Source organism: Coregonus clupeaformis, unplaced genomic scaffold (genome assembly GCF_020615455.1).
Source record: "Coregonus clupeaformis isolate EN_2021a unplaced genomic scaffold, ASM2061545v1 scaf2893, whole genome shotgun sequence".
Lineage (NCBI taxonomy): Eukaryota > Metazoa > Chordata > Actinopteri > Salmoniformes > Salmonidae > Coregonus > Coregonus clupeaformis.
The window spans coordinates 38,134-61,487 of record NW_025536347.1 but is presented as its reverse complement, the minus strand read 5'-3'; the positions used below and the strand labels follow the sequence as shown (position 1 = coordinate 61,487).

The 23,354-nt window shown below is 46.4% G+C and overlaps 2 protein-coding genes and 1 long non-coding RNA gene across 4 annotated transcripts in view; 2 read left to right on the top strand and 1 right to left on the bottom strand.

Annotated features, from left to right (window-relative positions):
- Window positions 1-15: 15 nt before the first annotated feature.
- LOC123489230 (gamma-secretase-activating protein-like) lies at window positions 16-5,489 on the top strand. Its single transcript, XM_045219912.1, has 5 exons — window positions 16-170; window positions 2,449-2,510; window positions 4,312-4,416; window positions 4,537-4,633; window positions 4,788-5,489. Exons 1-5 carry the CDS (start codon window positions 164-166, stop codon window positions 4,886-4,888), a joined length of 372 nt encoding a protein of 123 aa, XP_045075847.1. The 5' UTR covers window positions 16-163; the 3' UTR covers window positions 4,889-5,489.
- A 3,474-nt stretch (window positions 5,490-8,963) lies between these two features.
- On the top strand, window positions 8,964-9,841 carry LOC121568420. Of its 2 annotated transcripts, none has more exons than XR_006660497.1 (3): window positions 8,964-9,209; window positions 9,378-9,404; window positions 9,665-9,841. It is a non-coding gene; the product is annotated as an uncharacterized LOC121568420 (long non-coding RNA). The 2 variants fall into 2 exon arrangements; XR_006660498.1 differs by lacking the exon at window positions 9,665-9,841 and adding an exon at window positions 9,569-9,583.
- Window positions 9,842-10,183: 342 nt separating this feature from the next.
- Window positions 10,184-23,354, bottom strand: part of LOC121562075 (coiled-coil domain-containing protein 146-like) — a gene marked incomplete at its 5' end in the record, with an annotated part of 48,622 nt that continues 35,451 nt past the window's right edge. The window contains 5 exon segments of the mRNA XM_045219913.1: window positions 10,184-10,714; window positions 11,062-11,208; window positions 11,486-11,587; window positions 13,350-13,487; window positions 13,741-13,869. Of these exon segments, the coding sequence (XP_045075848.1) occupies window positions 10,514-10,714; window positions 11,062-11,208; window positions 11,486-11,587; window positions 13,350-13,487; window positions 13,741-13,869 (717 nt within the window).

The window sequence follows — 23,354 nt, the reverse complement described above, 5'->3', positions numbered from 1 at the left end:
TAAATATTCAAGCAAATTGCATCTGACGTTGTGTTGCTGTGTGTTTGCAGGGTACCACACTCTACTGGCAGTGTTGGGGGTTCGCTGTCTCCCCAGACACACCTTCCTGCAGTACGTTGACCATGGTGTGCTGCAGCTCACTGAGACCTTCGTCGCACGACTCATGACAGGTACACACACACACACACACAGGGCTATAGACACACGATACGTGCATATACCCAGTATATACACACACACACACAATTTATCAGATGGCATGATTCAGCTATTGTGCCATAATGTAATTTGTCAGTAACTGTTAAACCTGTTCTCATGAAATTGAGTCAGCGAGCTGGCAATACAGTTCTGTACTTTTCCACAGTAAGCTGGAACCTCTTAGATTTCAGTACTGTCTGTTTTACAGACTTACAGTGTAACCATGTCTGCCCCCTCCATGCTTAAATACAGATGAATACTGTAACCGTGTCTGCCCCCTCCATGCTTAAATACAGATTAATACTGTAACCATGACTGCCTCCTCCATGCTTAAATACAGATTAATACTGTAACTGTGTCTGCCCCCTCCATGCTTAAATACAGATTAATACTGTAACTGTGTCTGCCTCCTCATGCTTAAATACAGATTAATACTGTAACCATGAATGTTTCCTCCATGCTTAAATACAGATTAATACTGAAACTATGTCTGCCCCTCCATGCTTAAATACAGATTAATACTGTAACCGTGTCTCCCTCCTCCATTCCTAAATACAGATTAATACTGTAACCGTGTCTGCCTCCTCCATGCTTAAATACAGATTAATACTGTAACCGTGTCTGCCTCCTCCATGCTTAAATACAGATTAATACTGTAACCGTGTCTGCCTCCTCCATGCTTAAATACAGATTAATACTGTAACCGTGTCTGCCTCCTCCATGCTTAAATACAGATTAATACTGTAACCGTGTCCGCCTCCTCCATGCTTAAATACAGATTAATACTGTAACCGTGTCTGCCCCCGCCATTCCTAAATACATAAAGCCCTACTAGGATAGTGATGTGCTTTCTACCTAGGCTGTGTCCCAAATGGCACCCTTTTCCCAATGTAGGGCACTTCTTTTAACCAGGGTCCATAGGGTTCTGGTCAAAAGTAGTGCACTATATAGAGAATAGTGTGGCATTTGAGACACACACCTAGAGGTCAATCTAATCTAACAGAGGACATAGGTCTGGGAGTTTAGTTTGAAGGTGACATTACAAAGTTATAGGTCTGGGAGTTTAGTTTGAAGGTGACATTACAAAGTTATAGGTCTAGGAGTTTAGTTTGGAGAGAGGGACTGGAGAGAGTGACTGTGTTGTGTAGATGTTGCACAGTGTTGTGTTTACCAAGACAATGATCATGGAATGTAAGCACTAGAAGCCCAAGTGCCACTGCAACTCCCACCCACAGTCCTGCTGGGTTTTTATACCTGTTAGATACAAGCACAGACTAAACATGACCATGTTCCTCATCCACTGTTTGAATTGCACCAATACTTGCATTCATATCTTCATATTTTACAATAACACAATGTAACACTGTACAATATAGTTGTTTCTTTACAAAGACATTGAAGTGTTATTGCTATACCCAAACAGTTTGCTTCACAGAATCTAAATGTCTTGAGTTACACTCTTGTAATACAAAGGTCAACTAATACAAACCCTCCCAGACAGTCAAGTCAGTACCTGGTAAGAAGAATAGTGCAACGCCTACAGCCCTAGATACCAGTTCATGCTTGGACAGATTTCCCAATACTTGCATTGACATCTCAATCTTTTAAGATATCACATTACAATACAGTCTTGTACTAAGATGTTACAATACCCGAACAGTGAGATGTTATAGTGTTGTAATAGGAACACTCTCAAACTTTTTGTACCTGGTAACAATCAGAATGCAGTACTACAAACAGTCCTATAATACTGTTTCATGCTTGGCCAGTTTCAGTACAGTTTATATGACATCTCTTCCTCAGAGTACAAACAAAACAATCTCTGAAGATGAAAGCAAAGTACAATAATATGCCATTTAGCAGACGCTTTTATCCAAAGCGACTTAGTCATGTGTGCATACATTTTTACGTATGGGTGGTCCTGGGGATCGAACCCACTACCCTGGCGTTACAAGCGCCATGCTCTACCAATTGAGCTACAGAGGACCACAACAACATTATTGTTTTCAATATTTAGTCTAGACAGAGATAAGGAAATCTGATTTCTGGGGAGTAAGTCGTGCGTAATCAAGTGGTAAAATGAATCTGTGTAATTGCCCTTAAAGTGTTTTGAATACCGTAGCAGTCGGAGATGGTTGGTTTTCACACTCCCAGAAAGTCCTTCTGGGACAATAGAAACAGTATTGCTGAAGATAAAAGGTTTCGATTATTTTAAGTAATTAAAAACTATCTATTTTTCCTCTTGTGTAGATTTAGACAACAGTGATGCCAATGAGGAGCTGAAGTTCAGCATTCTGAAGAGACTACCTGAGGTAAAAGTTGCATTTCTCTCAAAGGTGGTAATTGCATTGTGATGTTTGTTACTTCCACCTGTCTAAGCAGTGGAATGTGAATGTCTTTAGCCAATCAGAGGATTCTTGGGCTGTTGTTGCAGCCAAGAGAGGAAGTGAAGCAGCTACAACAGAGAAACATAGGCACATTCCTTCTGCTGTTCAACTCATAATCATAGAGGGGGTTAAGCATATTTCCCTTTTTACCTGACCTTGAACTTAAGCATGAGAATAGCATGCTATTCACCCGCTATTCGTTTGGGGTGGAGATCAAGGAAATGAAGGTGTGTCTACAGATACGCGGTATTCTGACCTTGACTTAATTCCCTCATAATTCCACCACCTTTACGCGTGAGGAAACGGTCTCAAGTGGGACAGTGAAATAGGCTATAAATAGCTGTGCCGTTATTCAGAATGTTTATTGTATACCCCAATAAAATGTGCCTAAATAATCTAACAGATCAGAGTATTTTTAAATCTACCATTTGGTGCTGAAACGGAGATGAAAGATCCATATCTGGCTTTCTTTCACTGACCTCTATTGTCCGAACCCGTTCTCTCTATGTATTCTAGTTTGTCAACAAAATTATATTTAAAGGTACACCATATTTAAAGGGATGGCTTAAGCAGGGTGTACACTACACTATTTTGATGTCCCAGACAAGTTTTTGAGATCGGAGACAAAATCCCCATGTCGTTGCCTACTCGGTGCGAGCGGCAGTCACCGACGCTTGTTTAATGTGAGCGGGTCAAGAGACACAATCTGAGGACTACCGATGTCATCTTTGAGCAGTCCCAGACATCCCGATATTTTCAAACATGTTTGATTTTATGGCCACAAAATCTGCAATGCTCTTATAGAGTGAGATGTGCAACGACAAGTTTTGAGAACGGTGATCAGCAATAGCAAATGAGAGCTCGCCAGAGAAGAAGCCAGTGAGATGATGACGTTTTGCATAACCCAGGATGTGTAGACTCTCGAGAAGGAGCGATGACTACTACCAAAGTATGCGTTTGTACTTGCCTTTAAATCAAAGCCAACGTGTCAAATCGTTACAGCTCTGAAGCTCACAAGCAATGTTATTCCATTCAAAATGTTGGCTAGATATTTCAACTCTGAAGGGGAAGCGTGAATGTCTGACTGAAAACGTTTGAGGCTGCTTTGAGCCACAGCTCGTTGTAGCTACGTTAAATCAAATCACATCATTGTTTTGGCGAGACAGCGTGGTATTGAGAATCCTCACGACCAAGTGAAGAATCTTGTAGTGTGTGACCCCCGTCTGTGCCAGATCATTTAGTGTGCGCACCACTACGTTGGCAAGACAAAAAAAACATACAGGAAAGATGGTCGTTTAATGTGAGAGGTTTAGCGATGTTAGGATTTTGAAAGTCGTGTAGTGTACACCCGGCTTTAAGATGAATGTACTGAAAACCCTATTGAATGAAAACTCCACGAGAAAATCTATTGGCCAGAAAGTTGAAGGGTTTTCAGCGGTTGAATTAAATGTATTCAGCGCTCGCAAGGGAAACACGCCTGGGAAACACGCCTGCAAAGCCCGTTACGCACCTGCATAAGGTAAGTCTGAATACCAACTACTGAGGTGTGCGTAAGAAAGGCATCATTTCCTAAATCGGTATCGGGCCCTTAGCGAATATCGATTCATTTACCAGTCAACACATGATTAGGTTTTACACAGGTTGAGAAACTTGTGTTGAAGGCCTCGTTATAGAGGACATGGGGTACCTAGCTAATTGTTGCTGTTGCTGTTGTTGTTATTTACAGCCCATGGAGCAGAGGATCTGTCACCTGTGGGATCACCCCATCAGTTCAGCCTGTATCTCCAGAGACTATGTCAGAGGCCTACTGGAGAAACACGCCAACACCAAAGTAACACTGACCTGTTCTGCTTCAACTAATCAACTGTACAATCACCAATTCAATATCACCAAGAGCAGGAAGTAGTTATTGCTGGACTTGATTAGTTAGATGGTTTGTCTGTTGTTCCAGGGTTCTACGTTCATGGAGAGAGATGAGCCTGGCTTCAGGCCTGAGTTCCTGCCTCTCACATTCCTGGCCAAAATCCTGTTGGATGTGGAAGATCGAGGTATTTATTTAGAGAATGTTTCTCTGGTCTGTACAAGTGAAACTAGCTTATTAAACAGCCAAGCCAAACTGTGTTTAAGTGTGTGTCTGTACGGTGTGTGTGTCTGTACTGTGTGTGTGTGTGTTTCTGATGGTGTGTCTATTCTGTGTTGCAGCTCTGAACCCTTTTGAGGAGCAGGAGAATGTGGATGCCAGGTTTGTGGAGGAGACGTCTCTGAAACAGACTCTGATCCTGCTGGGCTTCCAGGACAAGTGAGGGAGGGAGAGACCGATTGGAGAGAGAGAGAGAGAGAGAGAGAGAGAGAGAGAGAGAGAGGTGAAGAAAGAGGGGGAGCAGGTCAAGGCTCCAAGTTTTCACTCAACACTTCATATTCCATAAGCACTCAGAGAGCGGGGACAGTTTGAAATGACACTTTCAATGTTGATTACTCAACGCTCCAATACACGAGAATCTATGAAATCCATTCGATTCTGATGAAAAATGGGTCTGGTGACAATAGTAATCGGTTATGCATTCATTTGACAGGTTGATATTTCTCCCCCCTCTGTCTGTTGCTCAACCCCCCACACTGACCGGATGGATGAGGCTCTTACAGTAAGAGGGGAAGTTCTCTGGAAGGTGTCTGAATTACAACACCACATGTGTCCTGTATGACATCTGTATATTTCCATTTCAGAGGAACTAATGCATGGTTAGATTTCAGGAATAACACAGTGATTTGGAGTGGAATCGAGGAAATGCGTTGATCAGGTACAATAATAAACTGGCAAAGGGATTTTTTTTGGTAATGTTTACACGTGTAAAGCCATTTTGTATAAATTAAACTCTAAATAAAAGATTTGTTGCATGTTTCTAACAACCGTCTCTCTTCTTTCAACAAGACTGCTCGTGATAGCCGTGGCAGCGTCACATTGATACCCTATTCCCTGTGAGTCATACAGAGACATAAAGTGACTGATAAGTAAACCATAAATAAGTATATTATCCCATCATCACTCTGATTACCACACGCTAATGCTAGCCACTCTGCTGCAGTGTGGATTGTTATGGTTCAGACAGAGAGACAGAGACACACCCTGTTAGCCGAGGGAACAGACAGAGACCTGGCTAACTCCACAGATACAGTCGCTCAGGAAATGAACAGGCGTTCTACACAATATCTGATGTCGCTGTCTTGGACGCTTCCACCAGGCAGACCACCAGGCACATTTCTCCCAAAGCCAAGCTTTGATTCTCAGAATCGCAGAGCTCACACACACACACTCACACACACACACACACACACACACATAATGACAGTCCCACTCCACCTTCTCTTCCTCCTTCACTTTTACCAGAAATGTAAAGAATCATGAGTGAAATCCCTCTGAAAGATTCTCCGTAAGGTCTAGGTTACTGGAGGAGGGTAACTAGAAACAGCTACAGTATTGCCAGTAAGACCTCATGCCTTCAGCAGAAATCCCACCCAGATGCATGGCACACTCCCTGCTCTGCTTCTCAGGAACAAAACAGGAACAAGACTGCAAACGAGGTGAAAATATAGCTGTCGTTTAATGAGCTGTGCTTGTGTTGAGAATCTAAAGGCCTGTGTCTAAAGGCCCTATGATGATTGGCTGATAAATATTATCCTGTCCCTGGTAACCCCAGTGTCCCATATGGAGTGCTATTAGTTCCAACAGAAATGTAACTGAATTAAATGTATGTTGACACTCATATCACTCCATAGTCTCAGATAGATCTAGGTGGGTTAGAAGTAGTAGTAGTGTTTGGTCCAGGTCAACAGTATATCTCAATGTGTTTGGTCCAGGTCTACAGTATATCTCACTGTGTTTGGTCCAGGTCTACAGTATATCTCACTGTGTTTGGTCCAGGTCTACAGTATATCTCACTGTGTTTGGTCCAGGTCTACAGTATATCTCAATGTGTTTGGTCCAGGTCTACAGTATATCTCAATGTGTTTGGTCCAGGTCTACAGTATATCTCACTGTGTTTGGTCCAGGTCAACAGTATATCTCACTGTGTTTGGTCCAGGTCTACAGTATATCTCAATGTGTTTGGTCCAGGTCTACAGTATATCTCAATGTGTTTGGTCCAGGTCTACAGTATATCTCACTGTGTTTGGTCCAGGTCTACAGTATATCTCACTGTGTTTGGTCCAGGCTCACAGTATATCTCAATGTGTTTGGTCCAGGTCTACAGTATATCTCACTGTGTTTGGTCCAGGTCAACAGTATATCTCAATGTGTTTGGTCCAGGTCAACAGTATATCTCACTGTGTTTGGTCCAGGTCTACAGTATATCTCAATGTGTTTGGTCCAGGTCTACAGTATATCTCACTGTGTTTGGTCCAGGTCTACAGTATATCTCACTGTGTTTGGTCCAGGTCTACAGTATATCTCACTGTGTTTGGTCCAGGTCTACAGTATATCTCAATGTGTTTGGTCCAGGTCAACAGTATATCTCAATGTGTTTGGTCCAGGTCTACAGTATATCTCACTGTGTTTGGTCCAGGTCTACAGTATATCTCAATGTGTTTGGTCCAGGTCTACAGTATATCTCAATGTGTTTGGTCCAGGTCTACAGTATATCTCAATGTGTTTGGTCCAGGTCAACAGTATATCTCAATGTGTTTGGTCCAGGTCTACAGTATATCTCAATGTGTTTGGTCCAGGTCTACAGTATATCTCAATGTGTTTGGTCCAGGTCTACAGTATATCTCAATGTGTTTGGTCCAGGTCAACAGTATATCTCAATGTGTTTGGTCCAGGTCAACAGTATATCTCACTGTGTTTGGTCCAGGTCTACAGTATATCTCAATGTGTTTGGTCCAGGTCAACAGTATATCTCAATGTGTTTGGTCCAGGTCTACAGTATATCTCAATGTGTTTGGTCCAGGTCTACAGTATATCTCAATGTGTTTGGTCCAGGTCAACAGTATATCTCAATGTGTTTGGTCCAGGTCAACAGTATATCTCAATGTGTTTGGTCCAGGTCAACAGTATATCTCAATGTGTTTGGTCCAGGTCTACAGTATATCTCAATGTGTTTGGTCCAGGTCTACAGTATATCTCAATGTGTTTGGTCCAGGTCAACAGTATATCTCAATGTGTTTGGTCCAGGTCAACAGTATATCTCAATGTGTTTGGTCCAGGTCAACAGTATATCTCAATGTGTTTGGTCCAGGTCTATATCTCAATGGGTTTAGTCCAGGTCTACATTTCAATGTGTTTAGTCCAGGTCTACATCTCAATGTGTTTGGTCCAGGTCTACAGTATATCTCAATGTGTTTGGTCCAGGTCTACAGTATATCTCACTGTGTTTGGTCCAGGTCTACATCTCAATGTGTTTGGTCCAGGTCTACAGTATATCTCAATGTGTTTGGTCCAGGTCTATATCTCAATGTGTTTGGTCCATGTCTACATCTCAATGTGTTTGGTCTAGGTCTATATCTCAGTGTGTTTGGTCCAGGTCTACAGTATATCTCACTGTGTTTGGTCCAGGTCTACATCTCAATGTGTTTGGTCCAGGTATATATCTCAATGTGTTTGGTCCAGGTCTAGATCTCAATGTGTTTGGTCCAGGTCTATATCTCAATGGGTTTAGTCCAGGTCTACATCTCAATGTGTTTGGTCCAGGTATATATCTCAATGTGTTTGGTCCAGGTCTATATCTCACTGTGTTTGGTCCAGGGTCTATATCTCAATGTGTTTGGTCCAGGTCTACATCTCAATGTGTTTGGTCCAGGTCTATATCTCAATGTGTTTGGTCCAGGTCTATATCTCAATGTGTTTAGTCCAGGTCTACATCTCAATGTGTTTGGTCCAGGTCTATATCTCAATGGGTTTAGTCCAGGTCTACATTTCAATGTGTTTAGTCCAGGTCTACATCTCAATGTGTTTGGTCCAGGTCTATATCTCAATGTGTTTGGTCTAGGTCTATATCTCAATGTGTTTGGTCCAGGTCTACATCTCAATGTGTTTGGTCCAGGTCTACAGTATATCTCAATGTGTTTGGTCCAGGTCTATATCTCAATGTGTTTGGTCCATGTCTACATCTCAATGTGTTTGGTCTAGGTCTATATCTCAGTGTGTTTGGTCCAGGTCTACAGTATATCTCACTGTGTTTGGTCCAGGTCTACATCTCAATGTGTTTGGTCCAGGTATATATCTCAATGTGTTTGGTCCAGGTCTAGATCTCAATGTGTTTGGTCCAGGTCTATATCTCAATGGGTTTAGTCCAGGTCTACATCTCAATGTGTTTGGTCCAGGTATATATCTCAATGTGTTTGGTCCAGGTCTATATCTCACTGTGTTTGGTCCAGGGTCTATATCTCAATGTGTTTGGTCCAGGTCTACATCTCAATGTGTTTGGTCCAGGTCTATATCTCAATGTGTTTGGTCCAGGTCTATATCTCAATGTGTTTAGTCCAGGTCTATATCTCAATGTGTTTAGTTCAGGTCTATATCTCAATGTGTTTGGTCCAGGACTACAGTATATCTCACTGTGTTTGGTCCAGGTCTACAGTATATCTCAATGTGTTTGGTCCAGGGTCTATATCTCAATGTGTTTGGTCCAGGTCTATATCTCAATGTGTTTGGTCCAGGTCTACAGTATATCTCACTGTGTTTGGTCCAGGTCTACATTTCAATGTGTTTGGTCCAGGGTCTATATCTCAATGTGTTTGGTCCAGGTCTATATCTCAATGTGTTTGGTCCAGGTCTATATCTCAATGTGTTTAGTCCAGGTCTATATCTCAATGTGTTTGGTCCAGGTCTATATCTCAATGTGTTTGGTCCAGGTCTATATCTCAATGTGTTTGGTCCAGGTCTGTATCTCAATGGGTTTAGGTTCAGGTCTATATCTCACTGTGTTTGGTCCAGGTCTATATCTCAATGTGTTTGGTCCAGGGCCTATATCTCAATGTGTTTGGTCCAGGTCTACAGTATATCTCAATGTGTTTGGTCCAGGTCTACAGTATATCTCAATGTGTTTGGTCCAAGTATACAGTATATCTCAATGTGTTTGGTCCAGGTCTACAGTATATCTCACTGTGTTTGGTCCAGGTCTACAGTATATCTCACTGTGTTTGGTCCAGGTCTATATCTCAATGTGTTTGGTTCAGGTCTATATCTCACTGTGTTTGGTCCAGGTCTACAGTATATCTCAATGTGTTTGGTCCAGGTCTACAGTATATCTCAATGTGTTTGGTCCAAGTATACAGTATATCTCAATGTGTTTGGTCCAGGTCTACAGTATATCTCAATGTGTTTGGTCCAAGTATACAGTATATCTCAATGTGTTTGGTCCAGGTCTACAGTATATCTCACTGTGTTTGGTCCAGGTCTACAGTATATCTCACTGTGTTTGGTCCAGGTCTATATCTCAATGTGTTTGGTTCAGGTCTATATCTCACTGTGTTTGGTCCAGGTCTACAGTATATCTCAATGTGTTTGGTCCAGGTCTACAGTATATCTCACTGTGTTTGGTCCAAGTCTACAGTATATCTCACTGTGTTTGGTCCAGGTCTACAGTATATCTCAATGTGTTTGGTCCAAGTATACAGTATATCTCACTGTGTTTGGTCCAGGTCTACAGTATATCTCACTGTGTTTGGTCCAGGTCTACAGTATATCTATCTCACTGTGTTTGTTCCAGGTCTACAGTATATCTCAATGTGTTTGGTCCAGGGTCTATATCTCAATGGGTTTAGTCCAGGTCTATATCTCAATGTGTTTGGTCCAGGTCTATTCTCAATGTTTTTGGTCCAGGTCTATATCTAAATGTGTTTCGTCCAGGTCTATATCTCAATGGGTTTAGGTTCAGGTCTATATCTCAATGTGTTTGGTCCAGGTCTATATCTCAATGGGTTTAGGTCCAAGTCTATATCTCAATGGGTTTAGGTTCAGGCTTGCGGATGTGTCTGATGTTGTTGCCAGGCTCGGAGGGTTTGAAGGGGGCCAGGGCTCCGTAGGGCTTGGGCAGGGGCAGGGTGTCCCCCAGGGGGATGTAGGCGTTGGGCCGGGCCTCGGCTGTGGTGTACACCCCACTGGGGAGCTGGGTCCTCTCCTCCTCCTCCACCAGCTGTAACAGAGGAGAGAATAGAGGTCCTCTACATAGTAAATGATATACATCTAAAAGAGTATCTAGAAATGTACTGGAGAGAACAGGGTTCAATGTACTGAACGTTGCAGATAGAAATACCATGAATAGAGCTGACACGATTCCTCATTCATTACATGTCAGAGAAGCACGTCTATTCTACATAAAACGTATCTATCTGATTGCCAGAAAGTCAAAGTGTTAAATGCAGTTTTAACTTATCAGTGTAGAAGTACAAAAGTTCAGTATCGAGTTCAACATTATGAATTCATCCATTAATTATCCATAATTCTAACTCCTGTGGTAGAGGGCCATGGAGGGTGACTGACCCTGTCCTTCTCCTGCTGGTCGGCCTGTCTGCGCTTCTCGTCCCTGAGGATGTGTTGCCACTCCAGCTCCAGGTCTTCAGAGGGGGGCAGACCCTGGTCCAGACGGCGGTGGCAGGTGTCCAGGAAGAGCTCCCTCTCCTTCAGCTCCTGACGGGTGGGATCAGGACAACATGGAATGTCAGGAAGAGGAGGATTATTAGGAGGATGTTGGCGTTTGGGTAGATCGATGTATGGAAAGAGGACGACGTCGTAAAAGCAGGAAAATCCTTAGACTTTATTTTAGCCTGGTCCCAGTTGACTACAGGGATCTACAGTATAATCCTTAGACTTTACCTTAGCCTGGTCCCAGTTGACTACAGGGATATACAGTATGGGTCCACCAGACTAGGAAATGCTGGTCAATCTAAAGGAATCTCCTATTTACCTGCTGCAGGATCATGGCGCTGGCCTGGCGCATCGACAGCTCAGACACCACAGCCATCATCCTCCTGGTTGATTCCTTGATACGACCCTGCAACTCATTCACCTGGGAGAGAGGAGACAGGGGGTTGGTTAAACTAAACTCCTGAGTGGCGCAGTGGTCTAAGGCACTGCATCGCAGTGCTAACTGTGCCACTAGAGATCCTGGTTCGAATCCAGGCTCTGTCGCAGCTGGCCGCGACCGGGAGACTCATGGGCGGCGCACAATTGGCCCAGCGTTGTCCAGGGTAGGGTAGGGGAGGGAATGGCCGGCAGGGATGTAGCTCAGTTGATAGAGCATGGCGTTTGCAACGCCAGGGTTGTGGGTTCAATTCCCACGGGGGGCCAGTATAAAAAAAATAATAAAATAAAAAATATGTATTCACTAACTGTAAGTCGCTCTGGATAAGAGCGTCTGCTAAATGACTAAAATGTAATGTAAAATGTTAACGGACAGACAGCCTGACAGATAGACAGCCAGACTGATGGACAGACGTGATATTTGAAAAGACAGAGTTTCTCTAGCCGGCGGGGTAGGTAGCCTAGTGGTTAAGAGTGTTGGTCCAGTAACCGAAAGGTTGCTGGTTCGAATGACTGAGCTGACTAAGTGAAAAATCTGTCGATGTGCCCTTGAGCAAGGCACTAAACCCTAATTGCTCCATGTTCTATTAGTCTGGTCTGAACAGTACTAGCTACCGGGCTAGATTAATTTCCATCCCTGCCTCCAACACTCACACACAACATGTATATACTCAGACACACTCAGTCACCCCATAATGCACTCAAACTGATATCTAACATCCCCTAGATCAAACTAATATCTAACATCCTAAAGATCAAACTGATATCTAACATCCCCCATATCAAACTGATATCTAACATCCCCCAGATCAAACTGATATCTAACATTGCCCAGATCAAACTGATATCTAACATCCCAAAGATCAAACTGATATCTAACATCCCCCAGATCAAACTGATATCTAACATTCCCCAGATCAAACTGATATCTAACATCCCCCAGATCAAACTGATATCTAACATCCCCCAGATCAAACTGATATCTAACATCCCCCAGATCAAACTGATATCTAACATCCTCCAGATCAAACTGATATCTAACATCCCCAGATCAAACTGATATCTAACATCCTCCAGATCAAACTGATATCTAACATCCCCCAGATCAAACTGATATCTAACATCCTCCAGATCAAACTGATATCTAACATCCCCCAGATCCCAGAGCCTCAGCTTGGCCTGCTGGCTGCTGGGGCCCAGTGAGGTTATTTAAGCGTGCTGAGAGGATTTGCCTCAGAGTGCACAGCAACTATGGCTCATTGGCTGTGTGTGTGTGTGTGTGTTAGGCAGCGTGTGTCTTTGTGAGGCTGTGTGTGTGTAACATGGCTCATTGGCTCATTGAGATAACTAACAGCCTTGGCCTAGTGGGCAGGTGATGCTTCATCCAGGAGACACTGGGCTGGGCCCTGCAGGGAGCCGGGGTGAGAGGGGAGTCAGTCTGCTAGGCTGCACCAGGCACATGGAGCCACCATGCTCCAAGATCCTCTACCCCGACTGTGAGTGTGAGTGTGTGTGTCTGTACCTTCTTGCTACCTCCTGTGTGTGTGTGTGTCTGTGTATGTGTGTGTACCTTCTTGGTTACTTCCTGTCTCTGTGTGTGTGTGTGTACCTTCTTGGTTACTTCCTGTCTCTGTGTGTGTGTGTGCACCTTCTTGGTTACTTCCTGTCTCTGTGTGTGTGTGTGCACCTTCTTGGTTACTTCCTGTCTGTGTGTGTGTGTGTGTGTGTGTGTGTGTGTGTGTGAGTACCTTCTTGGCTAGCTCCAGTGTGTCCTGCTTGCCATTTTCGGCTTTAGCTCTGATTCGCTGAGAAAGCCGAGTCACTTGCTCATACACCAAGTCCTTCTCCAGGAGCAGCTCTTCCCGCTCCGCCAAGCCAACCTCCAACTGAACACACACACACACATTAACCCACATTAACATGAGACAGCTTTAACCTCAATCAATTGTAACGACGGGATATGATTAATTGGTGGTAATCTTGATTGATTACTTTATTTCCCACTAGAAAGAAAGAAAGGTGGCATAGTTTGTCTTCTTAGTCTCCTTCAGATACACTGATCGTTTAGACTCAGACCTACCCACTGTTCTGAAATCTGCCTGCATGACTGTAAAGCAGCTTCAGTACTGTAGGCTTTACCTGTTCTATCTTCTGGATGAGTTCAACAGGAGATGGGTCGTTCCCCTCCAGCTCTCTGGCCCTGTTCTCCTGTCCTGGGTCCTCCAAGGCCTTCTCTAGCTCCAACATACGCTCCTTACACTCTGACAGCTACAGGAGGAGAGGAGAGAGAAGAGAGGAGAGGAGAGCAGAGAGAAGAGGAGATGACAGAGAAGAGAGTAGAAGAGAGGAGAGGACAGAGAAGAGAGGAGAAGAGAGGAGAGGAGAGGACAGAGAAGAGAGGAGAAGAGAGGAGAGAGGAGAAGAGAGGAGAGGACGGAGAAGAGAGGAGAGAGGAGGACAGAGAAGAGATGAGAGGAGAGGACAGAGAAGAGAGGAAAAGAGAGGAGAGGAGAGCAGAGAGAGGAGAGGACAGAGAAGAGAGGAGAAGAGAGAAGAGGAGATGACAGAGAAGAGAGGAGAAGAGAGGAGAGGACAGAGAAGAGAGGAGAGGAGAGAAGAGAAGAGGACAGAGAAGAGAGGAGAAGAGAGGAGAGCAGAGAGAAGAGGAGAGGACAGAGAAGAGAGGAGAGGAGAGAGAGGAGAGGAGAGGAGAGGAGAGGAGAGGAGAGGAGAGGAGAGGAGAGGAGAGGAGAGGAAAGGAAAGGAGAGAAGGGATGAGAGGATAGAGAAGAGAGGAGAAGAGGAGAGAGGAGAAGAGAGAGGAGGCGAGAGGAGAAGAGAGGAGAGAGAAGAGGAGAGAGAAGAGGAGAGAGGAGAAGAGAGGAGATGAGAGAGGAGAGGAGAAGAGAGGAGAGAGAGGAGAAGAGAGGAGAGAGAAGAGGAGAGAGGAGAGAGGAGAGAGAGGAGAGGAGAAAGAAGATGAGAGAGGAGTGAAGAGGAGATGACAGAGAAGAGAGGAGGGGAGAGAAGAGGAGAGGACAGAGAAGAGAGGAGAAGAGAGGAGAGGACAGAGAAGAGAGGAGAAGAGAGGAGAGGACAGAGAAGAGAGGAGAAGAGAAGAGAAGAGAGGACAGAGAAGAGAGGAGAAGAGAGGAGAGGACAGAGAAGAGAGAAGAGAAGAGAAGAGAGGACAGAGAAGAGAGGAGATGACAGAGAAGAGAGGAAAGAGAGGAGAGGAGAGGAGAGGAGAGGAGAGAGAAGAGCAGAGGGGAAGAGAGAGGAGAGGAGAGAGGAGAAGAGAGGAGAGGAGAGGGAAGAGAGCAGATAGAAGAGAGCAGAGGAGAAGAGAAGAGGAGAAGAGAGGAGAGAGGAGAGAGGAGAGAAGAGAGGAGAGAGAAAAGAGGAGGAGATAGAAGAGAGATAGGAGAGAGAAGAGAAGAGGAGAGAGAAGAGAGGAGAGAGTAGACGAGAGGAGAGAGAACAGAGGAGAGAGAGGAGAGGAGAGAGAAGAGGAGGAGAGAGAAGAGGAGGAGAGAGGAGAGAGAAGAAGAGAGAGGAGAGGAGAAGAGAGGAGAGAGGAGAGGAGAGAGAGAAGAAGAGAGAGGAGAAGAGAGAGGAGAGGAGAAGAGAGGAGAGAGGAGAGGAGCGAAGAGGAGAGAGGAGAAGAGAGGAGAGAGGAAAGAGGAGAGAAGAGAGGAGAGAATAGAGGAGAGAGAAGAGAGAAGAAGAGAGAGGAGAAGAGAGGAGAGAGGAGAAGATAGGAGTAGAGAGATGAGAGGAGAAGAGAGGAGAAGAGAGGAGAGAGAAGAGGAGAGAGAAGAGAGAAGAAGAGAGAGGAGAAGAGAGGAGAGAGGAGAAGAGAAGAGAGGAGAGGAGAGAGGAGGAGAGAGGAGAAGAGAGGAGAGGAGAGAGGAGGAGAGAGGAGAAGAGAGGAGAGAGATGAGAAGAGAGGAGAAGAGAGGAGAGAGAAGAGAGGAGAGGAGAGGAGAGAGGAGAAGAGAGGAGAGGAGAGAGGAGGAGAGGAGAGGAGAGAGGAGGAGAGAGGAGAGAGATGAGAGGAGAGGAGAGAGGAGAAGAGAGGAGAGGAGAAGAGAGGAGAGAGAAGAGAAGAGGAGAGAGAAGAGAAAAGAAGAGAGAGGAGAAGAGAGGAGAGGAGAAAGAAGATGAGAGAGGAGAGAAGAGATGAGAAGAGAGGAGAGGAGAGAAGAGAGGAGAGCAGAGAGAAGAGAGGAGAGAGAAGAGAGGAGAGGAGAGAAGAGAAGAGAGGAGAGAGAAGAGAGGAGAGGAGAGAAGAGAGGAGAGGAGAGAGAAGAGAAGAGAGGAGAGAGAAGAGAGGAGAGAAGAGAGGAGAGGAGAGAGGAGAGAGAAGAGAGGAGAGGAGAGAGGAGAGAGAGGAGAGGAGAAGAGAGGAGAGAGGAGAAGAGAAGAGAGAGAAGAGGAGAGAGAGGAGAGGAGAAGAGAGGAGAGAGGAGAAGAGAGGAGAGGACAGAGAATAGATGAGAAGAGAGGAGAGGACAGAGAAGAGAGGAGAGGACAGAGAAGAGAGGAGAAGAGAGGAGAGAGGAGGAGAGAGAAGAGCAGAGAGGAAGAGAGAGGAGCGAAGAGAGGAGAGAGGAGTAGAAGAGAGAAGAGAGGAGAGAGAAGACAGGAGGAGAGAGGAGAGGAGAAGAGAGGAGAGGAGAGAGGAGAATAGCAGAGAGGAAGAGAGAGGAGGAGAAGAGAGAAGAGAGCAGGAGAGAGGAGAGAGGAGAAGAGAGGAGAATAGAGGAGAGAGAAGAGGAAAGAGGAGAGAGGAGAAGAGAGAGAGGAGAAGAGAGGAGAGAGGAGGAGAGAGGAGGAGAGAGGAGGGAGAAGAGAGGAGAGAGAAAAGAAGAGAGAAGAGAGGAGAGAGAAAAGAGGAGAGAGAGGAGAAGAGGAGAGAGGAGAAGAGAGGAGAAGAGAGGAGAGGAGAGAGGAGCGAAGAGATGAGAGAGGAGTAGAAGAGAGAAGAGATGAGAGAGAAGAGAGGAGAGAGAAGAGAGGAGGACAGAGGAGAGAGAAGAAGAGAGGAGAGGAGAGAGAAGAGAGGAGAAGAGAGGAGAGAAGTCAACTTTATTATCCATGAGGATAACCAGAGACCAGTGGAGGCTGCTGAGGGGAGGACGGCTCATAATAATGGCTGGAACGGAGCGAATGGAATGGCATCAAACACATGGAAACCATTTGTTTGATGTATTTGATACCATTCCACCTACTCCGCTCCATTACCACAAGCCCGTCCTACCCAATTAAGGTGCCACCAACCAGAGACCAACTCGACCTCACAATCATCTAAATTGTGTTGGGATGATTTGTTAGACAAGGGGCGGCAGGTAGCTTAGTGGTTAAGAGCGTTGTGCCAGTAAGCGAAAGGTCGCTGGTTCTAATCCCAGAGCCGACTAGGTGAAAAATCTGTCAATGTGCCCTTGAGCAAGGCACTTAACCCTAATTGCTCCTGTAAGAGCGTCAACTCCAAAAAACGAAACAAAAAAAAACACCATGATAGAAGTCAATGGGGCTTGTTTCAGCCTGAAGAGCAACTTAATGGAGTAGGCTTCCTTTCCTGGTAATCATTAAATCATTTATTAGCATTCATAGGGTTTGTTTCTGCATGAGTTGCAGGTTAATAATGTGTAGGCTTCCTTTCCTGGTAATCATTTCTTATTATTCATGGTATTACTGTAGACCAGCTGTTGACCCCAGAATGGAGATTTGGGATGTGCATATCTTTCACACAGCCATGGTTTCTACACAGGGCCGTGCATGGGGAGCTCCACGCCATGGTATGAATGAACACGTTGGGAGACATATCGCCTCCGTCTCCTTTTCCAGTTGAAGCTTTCTAATGAAGCAGAGCTGATTGGCAGGATAAGAGGTCAACAGACACTAAGAAAGAGTCATTTCCTTCCTTTTCTTCTTCTCTTCTGCCTTTAATGAAGGAGGGATAAACCTAGCAGGTCTGTGACAGGACTAGCGTAGCTGCATTGGTGGGACTCCTGTTTAACACCACACATCTCATATGATCAACGTCATGGAGTCCAATGGAAGTAAGCACGCTCAGAGGCAGTCTCACAGTTTCTCTGTCTCCAGTGTCTTCGTGTAACGTGATGTAATGTGCATGTGTTCTAAGCAATATCCTCCATGTACTCTAACAATGGAATGAGATTTTGAAATGCCTCTGCTCTGGCAATCATAATCAACTCTGATCGACTAAAAGACGACTGCACTGTAGCCTGAGACCACCCGCAGAGAGAGAGAGAGACAGAGAGGAAAGAGAGAAAAAGAGAGAGAGAACGAGAGAATGTGAGAGTGAGAGATTGGATCTGAGACCTACATTACATTAGAGGTTGATGATTTACTATGTGATTTAACCACTGCACACCACCCTCACATCAGTCACATCAGTCAGAGAGAGCGAGAGAGAGCTGCATGCTGAGGCCCATAGTGGAGGACATGAACCTCTCTGTCACACTGCCTGACTGGCTGACTGACTGACTGACTGTCTAGTTGGCTAACTGTCTCACTGCCTGACTGACTGACTGGTTGGCTAACTGTCACACTGCCTGACTGGCTGACTGACTGACTGACTGTCTGGTTGGCTAACTGTCACACTGCCTGACTGGCTGACTGACTGTCTGGTTGGCTAACTGTCTCACTGTCTGACTGACTGTCTGGTTGGCTAACTGTCACACTGCCTGACTGGCTGACTGGCTGACTGACTGACTGTCTGGTTGACTAACTGTCTCACTGTCTGACTGACTGTCTGGTTGGCTAACTGTCACACTGCCTGACTGGCTGACTGGACTGTCTGGTTGGCTAACTGTCTCACTTCCTGACTGACTGTCTGGTTGGCTAACTGTCACACTGCCTGACTGGCTGACTGACTAAGTCTGGTTGGCTAACTGTCTCACTGTCTGACTGACTGTCTGGTTGGCTAACTGTCACACTGCCTGACTGGCTGACTGGCTGACTGACTGTCTGGTTGGCTAACTGTCTCACTGCCTGACTGACTGTCTGGTTGGCTAACTGTCACACTGCCTGACTGGCTGACTGGCTGACTGACTGTCTGGTTGGCTAACTGTATCACTGCCTGACTGACTGTCTGGTTGGCTAACTGTCACACTGCCTGACGGCTGACTGACTGTCTGGTTGGCTAACTGTCTCACTGTCTGACTGACTGTCTGGTTGGCTAACCGTCACACTGCCTGACTGGCTGACTGGCTGACTGACTGTCTGGTTGGCTAACGTTCACTGCCTGACTGACTGTCTGGTTGGCTAACTGTCTCACTGCCTGACTGACTGTCTGGTTGGCTAACTGTCACACTGCCTGACTGGCTGACTGGCTGACTGACTGTCTGGTTGGCTAACTGTCTCACTGCCTGACTGACTGTCTGGTTGGCTAACTGTCACACTGCCTGACTGGCTGACTGACTGTCTGGTTGGCTAACTGTCTCACTGTCTGACTGACTGTCTGGTTGGCTAACTGTCACACTGCCTGACTGGCTGACTGGCTGACTGACTGTCTGGTTGGCTAACTGTATCACTGCCTGACTGACTGTCTGGTTGGCTAACTGTCACACTGCCTGACTGGCTGGCTAACTGTCTCACTGTCTGACTGACTGTCTGGTTGGCTAACTGTCACACTGCCTGACTGGCTGACTGACTGTCTGGTTGGCTAACTGTATCACTGCCTGACTGACTGTCTGGTTGGCTAACTGTCTCACTCCCTGACTGACTGTCTGGTTGGCTAACTGTCATACTGCCTGACTGGCTGACTGACTGTCTGGTTGGCTAACTGTCTCACTGTCTGACTGACTGTCTGGTTGGCTAACTGTCACACTGCCTGACTGGCTGACTGACTGTCGTCTACCACTGTCGCCTGTCTGGTTGGCTAACTGTCACACTGCCTGACTGGCTGACTGGCTGACTGACTGTCTGGTTGGCTAACTGTCTCACTGCCTGACTGACTGTCTGGTTGGCTAACTGTCACACTGCCTGACTGGCTGACTGACTGTCTGGTTGGCTAACTGTCTCACTGTCTGACTGACTGTCTGGTTGGCTAACTGTCACACTGCCTGACTGGCTGACTGGCTGACTGACTGTCTGGTAACTTTACTGTCTGGTTGGCTAACTGTCTCACTCCCTGACTGACTGTCTGGTTGGCTAACTGTCACACTGCCTGACTGGCTGACTGACTGTCTGGTTGGCTAACTGTCTCACTGTCTGACTGACTGTCTGGTTGGCTAACTGTCACACTGCCTGACTGGCTGACTGGCTGACTGACTGACTGTCTGGTTGGCTAACTGTCTCACTGCCTGACTGACTGTCTGGTTGGCTAACTGTCACACTGCCTGACTGGCTGACTGACTGTCTGGTTGGCTAACTGTCTCACTGTCTGACTGACTGTCTGGTTGGCTAACTGTCACACTGCCTGACTGGCTGACTGGCTGACTGACTGTCTGGTTGGCTAACTGTATCACTGCCTGACTGACTGTCTGGTTGGCTAACTGTCTCACTCCCTGACTGACTGTCTGGTTGGCTAACTGTCACACTGCCTGACTGGCTGACTGACTGTCTGGTTGGCTAACTGTCACACTGCCTGACTGGCTGACTGGCTGACTGACTGTCTGGTTGGCTAACTGTATCACTGCATGACTGACTGTCTGGTTGGCTAACTGTCTCACTCCCTGACTGACTGTCTGGTTGGCTAACTGTCACACTGCCTGACTGGCTGACTGGCTGACTGACTGACTGACTGACTGACTGTCTGTCTGGTTGGTTAACTGTCACACTGCCTGACTGGCTGACTGCCTGACTGACTGTCTGGTTGGCTAACTGTCACACTGGCTGACTGACTGTCTGGTTGGCTAACTGTCACACTGCCTGACTGGCTGACTGACTGTCTGGTTGGCTAACTGTATCACTGCCTGACTGACTGTCTAGTTGGCTAACTGTCTCACTCCCTGACTGACTGTCTGGTTGGATAACTGTCACACTGCCTGACTGGCTGACTGGCTGACTGACTGACTGTCTGTCTGGTTGGCTAACTGTCACACTGCCTGACTGGCTGACTGGCTGACTGACTGTCTGGTTGGCTAACTGTCTCACTGTCTGACTGACTGTCTGGTTGGCTAACTGTCACACTGCCTGACTGGCTGACTGGCTGACTGTCTGGTTGGCTAACTGTATCACTGCCTGACTGAATGTCTGGTTGGCTAACTGTCTCACTCCCTGACTGACTGTCTGGTTGGCTAACTGTCACACTGCCTGACTGGCTGACTAGCTGACTGACTGACTGTCTGTATGGTTGGCTAACTGTATCACTGCCTGACTGGCTGACTGACTGACTGTCTGTCTGTCTGGTTGGCTAACTGTCTCACTGTCTGACTGACTGTCTGGTTTGCTAACTGTCTCAGTGCCTGACTGGCTGACTGTCTGGTTGGCTAACTGTCACACTGCCTGACTGGCTGACTAGCTGACTGACTGACTGTCTGTATGGTTGGCTAACTGTATCACTGCCTGACTGGCTGACTGACTGACTGTCTGTCTGTCTGGTTGGCTAACTGTCTCACTGTCTGACTGACTGTCTGGTTTGCTAACTGTCTCAGTGCCTGACTGGCTGACTGTCTGGTTGGCTAACTGTCTCACTGCCTGACTGACTGACTGACTGTCTGGTTGGCTAACTGTCTCACTGTCTGACTGACTGACTGTCTGGTTGGCTAACTGTCTCACTGCCTGACTGACTGACTGTCTGGCTAACTGTCTCACTGTCTGACTGACTGACTGACTGTCTGGCTAACTGTCTCACTGTCTGACTGACTGTCTCATTGGCTAACTGTCTCACTGCCTGACTGACTGACTGTCTGGTTGGCAAACTTTCTCACTGCCTGACTGACTGACCATCTGGTTGGCTAACTGTATCACTGTCTGACTGACTGTCTGGTTGGCTAACTGTCTCAGTGCCTGACTGACTGTCTGGTTGGCTAACTGTATCACTGTCTGACTGACTGACTGGTTCGCTAACTGTCTCACTGCCTGACTGACTGTCTGGTTGGCTAACTGTCTCACTGCCTGAATGACTGACTGTCTGGTTTTCTAACTGTCTCCATGCCTGACTGACTGTCTGGTTGGCTAACTGTCTCACTGCCTGACTGACTGACTGTCTGGTTGGCTAACTGTCTCACTGCCTGACTGACTGTCTGTCTGGTTGGCTAACTGTCTCACTCCCTGACTGACTGTCTGGTTGGCTAACTGTCTCACTGCCTGACTGACTGTCTGGTTGGCTAACTGTCTCACTGCCTGACTGACTGTCTGGTTGGCTAACTGTCTCACTGCCTGACTGACTAACTGTCTGGTTGGCTAACTGTCTCACTGCCTGACTGACTAACTGTCTGGTTGGCTAACTGTCTCACTGACTGACTGACTGTCTGTCTGGTTGGCTAACTGTCTCACTGCCTGACTGACTGTCTGGTTGGCTAACTGTCTCACTGCCTGACTGACTGACTGGTTGGCCAACTGTCTCAATGCCTGACTGACTGGTTGGCTAACTGTCTCAATGCCTGACTGACTGACTGTCTGGTTGGCTAACTGTCTCACTGCCTGACTGACTGACTGGTTGGCTAACTGTCACTGCCTGACTGACTGACTGGTTGGCTAACTGCCACTCCCTCTGTGATTCCCAAGCTAATGACACACAGGCAGGTTGGACACAGATGTGTCACTAAAACCCACATAAACAATATGGATTAGTCCCAAACGGCCCACTGGGCTCTTGCCAAAAGTAGTGCATTATATAGAATATGATGCCACTGGGACGCAGGCCATGACTCTGTGCTCTGGCTCCAAATGAAGTGTGCCAGACAATACAGTATCCTGACATTAAAACTCCCACACTCTCTGATAAACCAGGGTAGCTCTGTACTGTAAAACCCCCACGCCCTCAGAGCACTGATAAACCAGGGCAGCTCTGTACTGTAAAACCCCCACTCCCTCAGAGCACTGATAAACCAGGGCAGCTCTGTATTGTAAAACCCCCACGCTCTCAGAGCACTGATAAACCAGGGCATCTCTGTACTGTAAAACCCCCACGCCCTCAGAGCACTGATAAACCAGGGCAGCTCTGTACTGTAAAACCCCCACTCCCTCAGAGCACTGATAAACCAGGGCAGCTCTGTACTGTAAAACCCCCACTCCCTCAGAGCACTGATAAACCAGGGCAGCTCTGAACTGTAAAACTCCCACATTCTCAAAGCACTGATAAACCAGGGCAGCTCTGTATTGTAAAACCCCCACGCTCTCAGAGCACTGATAAACCAGGGCATCTCTGTACTGTAAAACCCCCACGCTCTCAGAGCACTGATAAACCAGGGCAGCTCTGTACTGTAAAACCCCCACTCCCTCAGAGCACTGATAAACCAGGGCAGCTCTGAACTGTAAAACTCCCACATTCTCAAAGCACTGATAAACCAGGGCAGCTCTGTATTGTAAAACCCCCACGCTCTCAGAGCACTGATAAACCAGGGCATCTCTGTACTGTAAAACCCCCACGCTCTCAGAGCACTGATAAACCAGGGCAGCTCTGTACTGTAAAACCCCCACTCCCTCAGAGCACTGATAAACCTGGGCAGCTCTGAACTGTAAAACTCCCACGCTCTCAGAGCACTGATAAACCAGGGCAGCTCTGTACTGTAAAAACCCCACGCCCTCAGAGCACTGATAAACCAGGGCAGCTCTGT

Bases quoted from the DNA above. Each gene is read 5' to 3' on its own strand.
- LOC123489230 (XM_045219912.1), top strand. The intron at 2,511-4,311 runs GTAAAAGTTGCA...TGTTATTTACAG, and splicing joins TTCTGAAGAGACTACCTGAG to CCCATGGAGCAGAGGATCTG. The intron at 4,417-4,536 runs GTAACACTGACC...CTGTTGTTCCAG, and splicing joins AGAAACACGCCAACACCAAA to GGTTCTACGTTCATGGAGAG.